Here is a 13,713-nt window from a genome sequence, read left to right as displayed (position 1 = left end):
TCCCAAAAGACACACAAGACTGAACACTCACTGTAAAACACTGCACGAAAATGTCGGCACAAAGATGACACTCCCTAGCCAAGGGCAGATGGGGGGGGGGGGGAGACTGGACAGATGACGGGGAAAACAAGGAGGGAGGAGGGAAAAAAAGAAAAGGGGGGGACCAAATGAGGGAGAGGACTCATAAGGGGGAGAGGGGCAGGGCAGACGCGCGAGGAAATGGGAAAAGACAGAGGAGGGAAATGCAAAAGGTCTCGGGGAGAGAAGGGGGGCAGAGAGAGGGTAGGTGGGGAAAAAAGAGGATGCAAGGGGGGGGAGAGGGAGCCCAGGAGAAGGACAGAGGAAAGAAGGGGGAGTGAGGATCAGAGTTGATAGGAGGGATAAATGGAGGGAGAGAGGGCATCATCCGGGAGGGGGAGTTGATGGAAGCGACCTTGGGAAAGGAGATGAAGGGTGTAGGGGCAGAGGGTAGGGGGGGACACATCAGTGAAGACGTGGCAAGGGGCGAGGATGGGAGAGGAGAGGAGCAACCAAGGGGTGAGGGGGATCAAGGTGGCGGGAGGTGTGGAGTATGCGGATATGTTCGAGGAATAGGAGCAGATGGGGGAAAGGAATCAGATCATAGAGAATCCGCATGGGGGACGGGAGGCATAAACAGAAGGCGAGGGGGATTGCATGACGCTCAAGGATCTGGAGGGACTTACAGAATTTGGGGGGGGGGGCAGATATCCAGGTGGGACTGGCATAACAGAGGATGGGACGGATTACAGATTTGTAGGTGTGGAGGATGGTAGAGGGGTGCAACCCCCATGTCCGTCCAGAGAGGAGTGTGAGGAGTCAGAGGCGGTTGTGGGCTTTGGATTGGATGGAGCAGAGATGAGGGATGCAGGTGAGGTGACGGTCAATGGTGAGGCCAAGGTAGGTGAGGGTGGGGGAAAGGCAGACAGTACAGGCGCAGACGGTAAGGGAGAAATCCAGGAGCCGGAAGGAGCGAGTGGCATGACCTATGATGATTGCCTGGGTCTTGGAAGGATTGATTTTCAAGAGCCACTGGCTACACCATGCAGCAGAAAGGTCAAGGTGATTCTGTAGAAGTCGCTGAGACCGTTGGACGGTAGGAATGAGGGTGAGGAATGAGGTGTCATCGACATACTGCAAGAGGTGGACTGGAGGGAGGGGGAGGTTGGGGCATATCTGCCGTGTACAGGAGGTAGAGGGGAGGGGAGAGGACAGAGCCCTGGGGCACACCTGCAGAGGGGTAGAACGTGTGGGAACTGGCATTATGGATGACAACATAGGAGGGGCAGAGGGAGAGAAAGGAGAGGAGGCCATCAGGCGGATGTAGTTGACAGGAAGGGCGTACATTTGGAGTTTGAACAGGACACCAGGATGCCAGATAGGGTCGTAGGCCTCTTCCAGGTCGAGGGAGACAAAAATGGCGGAGCGACGGGAGTTAAGCTGGAGGGAGAGGAGATGAGTGAGGCGGAGGAGTTGGTCACCGGCAGAGAAGGAAGGTGGAAAGCCACATTGGGTGTCGGGGAGGAGGTGGTTTTGGTGGAGGTGGTGATGGATGCGCCAGGAAAGGATGGATTCCGAGCGCTTGCTGAACACCGATGTGAAGCAGATAGGAGATAGGAAGAGGCATCAGATGGAGGCTTCTCGGTTTACTTGTTAATGAACATGTACAAATTATAATATTACTTAACTTTGGCTGAGATGAGCACATAGGTGCGAAGCCGTACAGGTATCAACCCTAAGAGCTACTACTAGTGAGACAATCTATTATTGAAATAACTGAAGTAACAAAGTCTGTAATGGTTAGGCCCCTATGAAGTAGAAGCTGAGTTGCTCGGTCGTCTCCTCGGAATCAAATGCATACAGGTAGAACCCGGAGCGGCGCTCGTAGAGCTGCACGGCGCCGGCTGGGGGGCGCTGTCGTCGGCGTCGCAGTGCCAGCCTAGCAGGGCGCACCTGCGTTTTGGCATCGTAGCTATCGATACCACATTCTTCGATTGCCTTAGGCCATGTTCTGCGGTACCCACAGGTTGAACATGGTCAGACTCGATGGCCTAACAGTAAAAAACACCTGCCTTTAAGAGGAGAGTTTGCGGTATCGAACGCCAGAAAATTTTCTGTCTGCCTTTAATGTAGTCTATGCCTCTCATCGCTGTAAGAAGTCGCTAGAAACAGCCAGCGGCTCAGATTCCATGTTTAACTGTAAGCTCCCCTCTCCCCCTTTCCCTGGCTGGACAACTGGGGTGGCCTGGAGACCCAGAAGTCGCCCAAGTGGCGCCCGATTGAAAGACTTGCAGTCGACCATTAAGCCACACTAAATTGTTATTACTGGTATTAGGTTTAACATATGTCCTCGTACAGTCTTGTGGGTACTGTCATCCGCACTCTCTAAAACGATCCTATGTAACCTGTTTAATACACTGAGAAATTAGCGAAGTATGGGTACAATGTTCCATATATAATGTTTCTTCTCATGTAACTCGACATTTTTCAATAAATCTGAACATGTATAGCTAATTTCCTTTACTTAAGCAATGAGGAATTATGTATCTCAATAAGAGTCTCACAGAAGATTAAAAGTAATAGCAAAACAATAAAAAAATATTTTTTTCTGTTGACGTAATAGGCATCGTGGTTGCGTGACTTCAAGTCATTTATCATTCAGCAAAATTTTGCATTTGTGTAGCATTTTGTGGGGATTTGCATTCTAAGACTCTCTTAAAGTTAGAGACTAGCTGTTTGTCGTGGTCCATTTTACAAATTTTCTGAGGTAATTGGTTCGCTGCAGTGAAAATTATGGGAAATTTTTTATTACAGTCAGTCCACTCTGTTTACCTTTGGATACTCCTACGTCACTGTCGACAGTTCTCCTTGTTGGCAGCACAGATGAATAAATCGTAAATTATTGTCAGAAGACCTTCTACATCCAAATATCCTGCAATTATCTCATTTTGCACAGTGGGCTGTGTACTAGAAATAGGGGATGACTTCGACAGCGCTGACACGCGACCACATTCAGTCCAAATTTCTTTTCTAGGCAGCTCAACGATGTCTACGTTACCTCTGCTTCTGTTAGTTATTAAGTATCAGCTTCAGGCCAGTGGTAAGTAGATGGATAGAAACTGTACCATGGTCTCAGGAAATATCAGGAATATTCTGGTGGTAGAAATACAACATTTTACACCAGTGTCTAAATACGTAGCGGCTGCGGTACACCCGTTTATGTCGTCACGTATCGTTTCTTTAAGATGTTTCATGAGCCCCAAGTATATGTATAGTCGTACACCCACTTCTTTTCTGTGTAAAATACTTACATGTGTTATTCAACATTGTTGTCAAGTCCAAAGGTGCGGGTACTTTGTTCTCTTCCCATTTGAGTTTTGTTTTCTTATATAAACACATATGTCAGTCAAATAAAATAAAGTAAGGTTTACAAATTCTATACATGCGTTGTTTCAGTGGGCTAAACAAAAACAGATACTGCTAGAAATTTTGTCTGAAAAGAGGTCACACCTGAAGTCAGCGTTGGCAGCTTTTATTCTGCGACACACGTTCGCAGTTACATGACTAACAAACGTGTCTTCAGATCTCAAGATTGTGACGTACAGCAACAGTTACGTGACTATAAATGTGTCGTCATATTTCAGGATAGAACTAGGACAGATTTCGAAAATCTGTGGCTTGTGCGTCGGGTAAACTTTGCAACATAATGACGATGCAATACCTTCGTTAATTAATATTTCATACATTGTACATTAAGCTGGAGGCCATTTTAAAATATAATTCACATTTATAATCATTGGACCGGTTTTATATGCATATTAACTTACCGACCGCTGCTTCGAACGCGTAGATTCTATGGCCCGCAGAGGTTTTGTTTTTATTTAAAAGAATTTTTTTTCTTGTTTACAAATTGCAACTCCTTCTTTCCATAGCAACTTTCATCCCTTAACAAATATTTCTTTATATATAATCGAGAAGTGAAATACCAGCTATCATAAGAATAGCTTTACATCATGTTTAATGTAAGCAAATATTTTTTTAAAAATTTTCGTCTCCTATGCACTCCGTTAGGGGTTGAATTTCCAGAAACAATGAAACACGTATTTTTTATTTCTAACCGAGAAGTCAAATACCAGTTGTCGTAGATGTAGCCTTAAGATCCTTTAGTAGTGCTTTAGTAATTATTTATTTTCAAAAAACTTTTATCCACTATTTTACCCTATAGCGGTTGAGTTCCCAAAAACGTTTAAACACATATTCTTTATTTTCGAATTGAGAAACCAATTGCCAGTTTTCGTAGTTTTAACTTCAAAATTCCCTTAAGAGACACATACTTTTAATACGCCTTTCATGTCCTATTTCACCTACTTATGAGTGGAATTTCGGACAATCCATTCTTAAGCGATGCCACAATATAAGATCCACACTCTCTCCAAACTTCAAGAGTCCTTCCTTAGCGGTCTGGTCTGGGCGACGATATGTCAGTGATTCAGTCCGACCCTATTTAACACCTTAGGGACTCAATTTCCAAAAACAGTGAAACTCATTTTTTTTTAAATTTGTAACCGCGTGGGCAGATAAGAATGTTCGTAAATGTGACATTAGCAGTTTTTCAGTAATGATATATTTTCAAATAAAAGTTTTTACCCACTATTTCGCTCCCGTAGGGTTGAATTTCCAAAAATGGTTCAACACCTACTTCTTTATTTATGACCTACTCATAGGAACTAAATACCAATTTTCTTAGGTCTACCTTCAAAATTTCCTTAACAACGACATTTTTCAAAAGAACACTTCATTCCCTATTTAACCTCCTTTCAGTTGGAATTTCGAAAAATCCCTTCATAAGCGACGCCTACAGTATAAAATCCACACCTTCGCCTAATTTCAAGTATCTATTCTTAGGTGTTCGGACTGGGCGATGATGGGTCAAGTGTTTTAGTCTGCTAGTCAGGACATTGCTTTTTTGTATGTAGAGATTATAGTACCAGAAATAAAAAAACAAAATTAGCCTGATTGTAACCAGAATAAAAACTGCAATATCATTATCATTATACGTATGAAACGATAGCAGTTTGTTTGGCGGCTATGAATCTGAGGAAGTATTTCGTCTAGGCAAGGTGTTTGAAAAGTAATGAATGATTTCACACTTATGTTGTAATTCTTATTAATTAAAACATTGCTTCTCGAGAGGAAAACTCAAATAATTTGGTATCCTCTTTCAGTCAAAAGAACTCAGTTACCTCAAAAAGCGGTTTAGAAGAAGTGAAACACTTTCACTTTCATATTACAGGCTTGGAGAGTTTTGACTAAGGAAAGATTTCCCTCGAAACTTATTACTTCTTACTATCGTTAAGGAATAGAAACTTCCGTCATGATCTCAATAAAAAGAGAACCAAAAGTGATAGCTCGATTTTTAAGTTAACATCTGTGTGAGTAAATCTACTCACAGCGTTTGATATTAAAAGATACAAGAAAGGAATTCATTCATAAGCTGTAGTCAAAAGTGTGCGCAGTGGCACACCAAATACAACTTTATCGTATGCTAACTACAGGTTAGAAAACCACAGAATTTATTAAACAACTATCAATGCTATGACTGCTTTGTATCTTTCGATATAGAAACTAACATCACCATCAGAATTATACCACAAGTTGTGAAAGAACTGAGGAAAGGTTTACATATGGATCTTCCATTTCCATTGCTGCAAAAATAATAGTTTACCAGTCTCTGATCCCTTTGAATAGGTAGTTTCGATGCTCTTTTTGTGGACTCAGTGTTCGAGAAGGCATACCCGTCCAGTAGATACGTTTCCGGAAAACATTCTTAATGATTAGGCCTTACTTCCATGTGACCTGAGTATCTTCCACTTTGTTCCACGCGTAATAGAGCCCACCGCTATCTTACACGTGTTCCCTGTTCGACTACGAAGCTACTACTTTCTCGTATCAGTTAGTTGACAAGTTTTGTGATCGCGGCCACCATATGCAAAATGTAGAAATAGTTTGGCGAACAGTCAAAATGACGGATAGTAAGGTCGCCGATAGCGGGAGAGAGGTTTACAAACGAAATTTTCCTTTACGTTTTACAACCATGTACTCTACCTCCAGGTTGAACAGCCTTTAAAGCCAACGTTGTATATCCCGTCACGTACAACTGAAGGGGCCGGCGGAAGAACGTGTTAACCATCAGTTTAATAAGGATTACTCTGAGTCTTCCGGCAACCCCTTCAGTGTTAATCTAGCACCAAGGTCTGTTTCATTGTACGCGCTGGTCGACAGGGACAGCTATTGCTCTGTACTGCACGCGACTGATGGCTAAGTTACATTTTTTTTCTACCTATGAGTCGAGTTCTATTGTAGCAGGGAAGACCATTTGTCATACCCTGAGATACAAAACCAACTATTTTTCAACTTCTTCTTATTCATTTCACCCATCAATTAGTTGGTCTACATTGCTTTTACCCAGTTCACAATTCCAAAATTATCTGTTACAGCCCTTCCTCCAGTAGCATCTTCATGTGACATTACTAAAACGTTTTTTCCCCTACAGCATAACGAAGGGTTTTTTTCCACTTCTCATTCCTCTCTGGATGTCATCCATCCTAACTTTATGTCGCAAAATCTCCCCTCATCTTTGTCTCCGAATAACTGTTTTCTACGCTGGTCATTCTTGATTTCAATTTTTTATCGAGAGTAGTGGAAACATACGAACAATTGTCTTTTCGCCTGTGTTAGTGCTTCACAAGGTTAACTTCTGCTGCAGCAGAATTTCGTATCACCGTGTTACAGAGCACTTTCTTTTCGTCTGTTCCCTCTGCAGTTAGAGTTCTCCTCATCTATCAGAACTCCTTAAGCTTTTGTTTTTTCTATTCTGAGGCTCCTAAATACCAAATATTTTATTTCTGTCTTGGGTGAGATGTATAGTTACAGATCCCACTTTATGTATTCTTCAGGAGGTTTCCTCACAAGACATTCAGTATCTTCTCGATCTTCTGCTGGGACTACCAGGTCATCATCAGACAGCAAATTATGTAGGCTTATATCTTTACTGATGTCCTGATTTGCTAGACAGTGTTTTAATGTTTCGCTGTCACATTTTTCGAATAATTTTGCAGAAGCGCAGCTACTTTCTCTTAGACCCTTGTTTGCAGGGAAGTAATATGAAAATCCTGTGAGTGTCTTAATTTTACTCATATTATTTTTCCATAAGCTTTTTATGGCATTCGATGTATACCGTTTAGCTCCACTGCCGTCTATAGTTCAGACGTTGGTACACAATCGTGTGCTTTTTAGATCGATTAATACCAAGTGTAGATATTTTACGTATCTTAAGCTTTTTTTTGGTTGATTAAGAATAAACAGTTTATTCATACAGAATTTTCCAATCCTAAATCCACCTTGGTGTTCAAGTTCTCGTATTTCTGCGTCAGTTCTTTCCGTCACGATTCTTCCATAAAGTCCAGCTGACGGAGTAGTAGCACTCAGCCCTGAATAACTTCTTGCACACAAACAAAGTTTCTGTATGCTCCTTTCTATTCTGATAGTAACGATTCTCCATATATACGTGTGGTAAATAAATTAACAGATCAACTGAGTGACTAAAGGAGTAAATATAAAGATGTTCTGTAAAAGAAAAGTTTACATCAGTGTAAGACAGACAGAAGTGTAATCAGGAAGAAGTGTAACGATGCTAAATCGAAATACGAAACTTAAAATGTGGAGAAATGAAACTGGAAACAGCCATCGTAAGGGCAGATCCAGCACACAGGAACAGCAAGATAAATTTCAGAGAATATAAAAGCAAAGGCGTCAACATTAAATGTGCAAGAGGAACTTCACTGTCAAATAAAAAGTCAAATAAAGAGTCGTGATACGAATTTTCTTTGGTGTTTAGCATGATATTGCCAGTTTCATTTTTTGAATGTGCAGACAAGAGTTAAACCCAATAAATGTTGCTCATTAAATGGATCGCGTGACACTCAGTATTAACGGAATAGATTTTTTTTTGTAAAAAAAACTGAACTTTCCTATTGAAACTGGCCGTCACGTGAAACATGTGATGAGCAGCAAATGTTTGTGCTGACACCAACACTGCTTTGGAAAAACGAAATGGCAGATATATATACTAAAAAAGTAGAGAAAATGTCCCTGAAGGTCCTGTGTGTGTGTGTGTGTGTGTGTGTGTGTGTGTGTGTGTGTGTGTGTGTGTGTATCCTGTATTTGACACTTTTAATTTTTTCCAGCCCAGAGGTTCGCGCTGTTGGAGACCAAGGTGGTGCTGCTGTACCTGGTGTCCAGGTTCAGCTTCCAGGTGGTCGCCAAGACGCCGGTGCCTCTGCAGATCCAGCCAAACAGCCTCACACTCTCTATCAAGGGTGGCGCCTGGATCGGCATTCGGCGAAGATCTTAAGGAAAAAGCTGTTACACTTCTTCACACAGAAGAGTGAGAGGATAGGAAATCTGATACTTCATTAAATTTTATGTAAAGTTTAGTAGCAGTCCCATCATATGTCACGTTCCGTATACATTATGTACGGCGGAATGCACCGTACGAGCATTACCGTGTACGTCGAGTGCCGACTGTGTGCTGAGTAACGGTACACTCTCTCGTAAAACTGAAATAAATTGTGATAATGTCACCCAACTTTATAAAAATAAACAGAGGATGCTTCACAAGGAGACAGTAACCCAAACTGTACATGAGCATTAACTTCACAAACACGTTCCTTTAGCGTAATAGGTTTCCTTCGAACTGTTATTATTTTTATTTGTACCGAACATGTTGCGTATGCTTCATTCAAATCGGGCCGCTTCCATGGCATAGGTTGCTAACGCGCGGTTCTGCGGCGGCTTTCGGTTCCGTGCTAGCCGGTTCGGAATCTGTTGACGCAATCGTTTATTGTCACTATCATTCAGCCGGAAAGGGAAGGAGAGAAATTGGCATAGTGTTCCTGATAACATACACAACGAAAGCGTTGCGCTGGATTCCACATTTTACCGCAGTGTATCACGAAGTGATGAAATAGAACAGTTTTCGTAACCGGTCCGTCTGTTGGGGCAACAAGCTCGATGGACCCTTGAGTTTCTACAAAGGAGTTAAATAAGAATACAGTATCTTTAAACTGTGCTATAGTGAACGGGCAAGAGTGCAGACTGTGATGATACCTGTTAAGCAATGACGGCTCATTTATAACAGGAACACTCTTCAGCACAACAAAATATTCTCTCTTGCGTGAAGCCGTTGCTGAAAATAATTAGATGTACTGCATGAATAAGATAGTCCATTGGAAGATAGAGAGCACATATATGACTGTAGTAGTGGAGAGTTACATTTGTTTTGCACGAATTACAAATATTTCTGTCTGGACGACAAAAGTAAATATCGTTACTGAGTAAAGGCTCTTTAAAGAAATAAATGCTTTGTACATGTAGTAAATACTGTTTTGATGATTTTATGTTCATTATGTATTACTTTCCCTGAAAAATGTATCTCTTCTGTGATAAGATTATGTTTATTGATGTTCCCTAAAGGCATCAGTCGACTCCTTACATCAGTGTGTCGGTGAGAGCTTTATGGTTTCATTCTATACGAAAGATGATTTCAACGACATGAAATCAATCATTTCAATGCTCTTGTCGAAATGGGAGAAAACTATAGCTACATCGGATTACATGTGCCGTTATGCATCGATGCAATCTTCGTATTATTGTCTATGACAACGTGATTAATTTCGTCACAACGCTACTGACGTCTGAAGTTCGAGGACAATGACTAAGACAAATGCAGATACTTTCAAAGATTTGATTTTCTTACATTTTTTGTTGTAATTAATCGTCATCGCATATCTTATCACGCTTGGTATTTACCGAAGCATTTCGCAGCCGGGTTTTCTAACTTCCTGTGTAATTACGAGTATTTTTCAAGTGCAATCACAATGTGTGTACGTACTGCTGCAGAGCAATCACACTATGTTGGCAACCAGGGCCGATTTTACTTCATTTGTGTTTTTTTTTTCTTTTAATGTCCAATTATCGCTGCAGTCGTACTATTTTCTCTTTCTTTTCTTATTCCTTCATTATTACCGCGTAGCCATCATTTATAATTATATGACGGTCAGAAACTGCAGCATCACGAAGCGTCTGTCTAAGCGTGATGATGTGATTACGTGCGCCAAGAAATTTACCTGCCTTAGGCTCCTCTCCCTTCAACACAATTTATCCTGTGCTGTCACTTTTCATATGAAAGCATTATCCGTTATGGGCTATACAACTTTCGAATGTATTTGCTGTTGGCAAGTTTCGATAGATCATGATTAGAAAGTCGAAGTAGACTAGTACCAAATAAAATTAAAAGTTGTACAGTTTTTAATGACAATATTTCTATTCGAAAAAACATACTGAGGCTGTGTACCTAGGTGCAAAAATTTATCGAACTATTAATTTTAAGATCTCTTAAACGGCCTCTTAAAATCTTTATCTTACCTTTGGAGTGCTTCGAAATTCAATGGAAAATCAAAATTTCCTAATTTGTGGTAGTAATTTAATCATACACCCTAAGGGAAGAAAAACGACGCAGTACGAACGTATTATCCGAATGGGACACATAATCCGTAGATGTGATGTATATCTGCAGACAAATAAACGATCAAAAATTCAGAAAAAAAGGATGATTTATTCATGAGAAAGGGCTTCACAAATTGAGCGAGTCAACAGCTGGTCGGCCCACCTCTGTCCCTTACGGAAGTAGTTATTCGACGTTGATTGACAGAGTTATTGGTGTCCTATTCAGGGATATCGTGCCAAATTCTGTCCAATTGGCGAGTTAGATCGTCAAAATTGCGATCTGGTTAGAGACTCTGAACATTAGGCTCCAAACGTTCTCACTTAGGGAGAAATCCGGTGACCCAGCTGGCCGAGGTCGGATCTGGTAAGCACGAAGACAAGCAGTAGAAAGTCTCACCGTGGGCGGGCGGGCGGGCGTTGTCTTGCTGAAATGTAAGCCCAGGATGGCTCGGTATCAAGGGCAACGAAGTTGTGCGTAGAATATCGTCGACGTACCGCTGTTCTATAGGGCCGCCGCAGATGACAACCATAAGGGTTGAAAGCAGACGGCACTACCAGACTGCCACTCCTGGTTGTTGGGCTGCATGGCGGCCGTCAGTCAGGCTGGCGTCCCACAGCTGTCCAGACACCTCCCCGGACACGCCTTTCGCTCTGAACCTCACTGACTGGAGCAGAGCTGCCCTCAGTGTTGAGCCCCGCTTCGAATTCAGCCACGATGACCGGTGAAGGCGTGTCCGGAGACACACTCCGGGTAACGGTGGGATGCGACGTGGCTGTCGACCACCACACGGCCCGACGACCTCTCGCTCCACGGCAGGACACCTCTGGTTTCCGTCACCGCTACCCTCAGAACACAGAGGTACGCCAACGATGTCCCACGACTTGCTTTGTTACACTTCATAACAAGCCGTCCTGAGCTTAGCAACACAACGCATGGCCGGAGATGGCAAGAGATTCTACTGCATGCCTTCGTGCTTGCCAAAACCTACCTTGTCCGGCAAGGTCAGTCCGTCTCTCCCCAACGGAGAACATTTGAATAATTACGGGCAGGAGTCTCCAACCATAACGGGATTTTGACGATCTAACGGGCCAATGGGGACAGTATTTGGCGTGGTATCCCTCGGGAGGACATCCAACAACTCTATCAGTCAATTCCAAGCCGAATAATTACTTGCATAAGGTCCAGAGGTGGACCAATGCTTACTGACTTGCTCAATTTGTGAAGCTGTTTCTCTTATAATAATCCAGTTTTTCTGAAATGGCAATCATTTGTTTGTCTGTACATGTAGATCACATCTACCGATTTCTGTCCATTTCGAATAATTCATTCTTGGTGTGTCCTTGTTGTTTTCTCTCAGAGTGCATATGCTGATAAGCCGAAACATTACAACCACCGCGACGTTGGATGCAGCCCAGTGATGTTGCGGGGACGTGACATGGTAACAGAACGATGTAAGACGTGCAGTCACGGACGAGGGATCACCCTAACGAACATACGGGCTACAAATGGGGAAATGCGTTGAGATAAACGACTTTGACAAAGGAAAGACTACTATTACGCAGAACATGTAAACGAGTATCTCGAAAATGGCAAATCTGGTAGAATTTTCACGTGCTACTGTCGTGAGCATCTAAGGAAAGAGGTAGAAGGACAGAGAAAGTACCGCTAGGCGCTAAATGGTTGGAGTCCACGACTCTTCACAGAACGTGGGGTTCGGAGTTTTGCGTGGTCTGTAATGTAGGATAGGTGGTGATCGGTGCCATCTCTGTCGAAAGTGCAGAATGCTGCAAGTGTTCTGAGCACACCGTCCGTCGTACGTTGTTGAGCGTGGAGCTCTGCAGCTGACCACCCTTACGCGTTCACTTGTTGACCCAACGACATCGTCAATTACGATTTCGGTGGGCACGACTCTATCGGGATTCGACTGTCGAAAATGGAAACGTTTCGGCTCTTCGGGTGAATCACGTTTTTACTACACTACGTACACGTTCGTCTCCACAAACGCCGCCATCGACGTGAGCGGCGACTGTAAACCGGCAGCGCGCCACAGACAAAGGCTGGTGTGAGCAGCATCGCGCTACGGCGTGCTTCCTCCTGCGCTCGCACGGGGCCTGTGTCAGTCATCGAAGACCCGCTGACAGCTGCTAACCACCCGCATCCCTTCATGATTGTTGTCTTCCCCGATGGCGATATCATCTTTTAGCAGTATAATTCTCCATGTTTAGGATCCAGGACCGTGCTACATTAGTTTGAGGACCACTCTAGTCAACTTCCGTTGATGTCTCGGCGACCAAATTCTCCTGATGCACATCCCATGGAACCCACCTGGGTAACTATGGAGCGCCATCACCGCGTACGCTGATTACATGACCTGTGCTTAGGCATCTGATGCCACATACCTCCAAAAACCTACCAACAAACTGTCGGATCCCCGATACGTAGAGTCACTGATGTATTTAGCCCCAAAGACGGACATACAACTTATTAAGCATGTGGTCATAAGGTATTGGCTCATCTGTGCATTATTCTTCCAAGTACAGATGTGGTGAGATTTCCGTCATCTTGCGTCCATGCGGCTATACAGTCAGAACAGAAGTAAAATATTTCTCGTTTCGCCATTTTTCTCCCGATCGAAAATATATGATGATCTCTGACAGAAGTCGGTTACACAGATAAGACTGAGAAAAGGTTCCCAGTGGATTGGAACAACAGAAACATTACTGACGGGAAACTATTCTGGTTGACTTAAGTTTTCCGCTTCCACCCCGCTCCCCCTCCTCCCAGCCCCTCAGGGGAGCCAATATCACACACTGAAGAGGTACATTAGGAAACAGAAATTACATCTGTATGTTACACGATCATTAGTGGCAGACTCAATTATGCCATATTTGCGGTGGATGTATAACATTTTGGACAAGTTCATGCACAAAGTACGGTGTGACAGATCTATGACATCTATACTCTGCGAATCACTACGAACTGAGCGACAAAAGGTACCTTTTACTATACCGTACTGGGAGGTTTCTTCCGGTTCTCTTCACGGGTGGAGTAGTTATTTGCCAGATTTTATCTCTGCAGTCTCTAAGGGATACGTAGCGGGGTGGAGAATATACGCAGTACATGACCTG

General features: G+C 43.1%; 1 protein-coding gene across 1 annotated transcript in view; it reads left to right on the top strand.

Moving 5' to 3' along the window:
- The window catches only part of LOC126161287 (cytochrome P450 9e2-like), a 95,146-nt gene extending 86,430 nt beyond the window's left edge, over positions 1 to 8,716 (top strand). The window contains exon 8 of the mRNA XM_049917026.1: positions 8,265 to 8,716. Coding sequence (XP_049772983.1) covers positions 8,265 to 8,431 — 167 coding nt within the window. The 3' untranslated portion in view covers positions 8,432 to 8,716. The remainder of the gene's footprint in view (positions 1 to 8,264) is intronic.
- Positions 8,717 to 13,713: the final 4,997 nt, after the last annotated feature.

The sequence above is a fragment of the Schistocerca cancellata genome, chromosome 2 (assembly GCF_023864275.1).
Source record: "Schistocerca cancellata isolate TAMUIC-IGC-003103 chromosome 2, iqSchCanc2.1, whole genome shotgun sequence".
Taxonomy (NCBI): Eukaryota; Metazoa; Arthropoda; class Insecta; order Orthoptera; family Acrididae; genus Schistocerca; species Schistocerca cancellata.
Note: the sequence above shows the minus strand (reverse complement) of the source record. Positions and strands in the feature narration are given on the sequence as shown.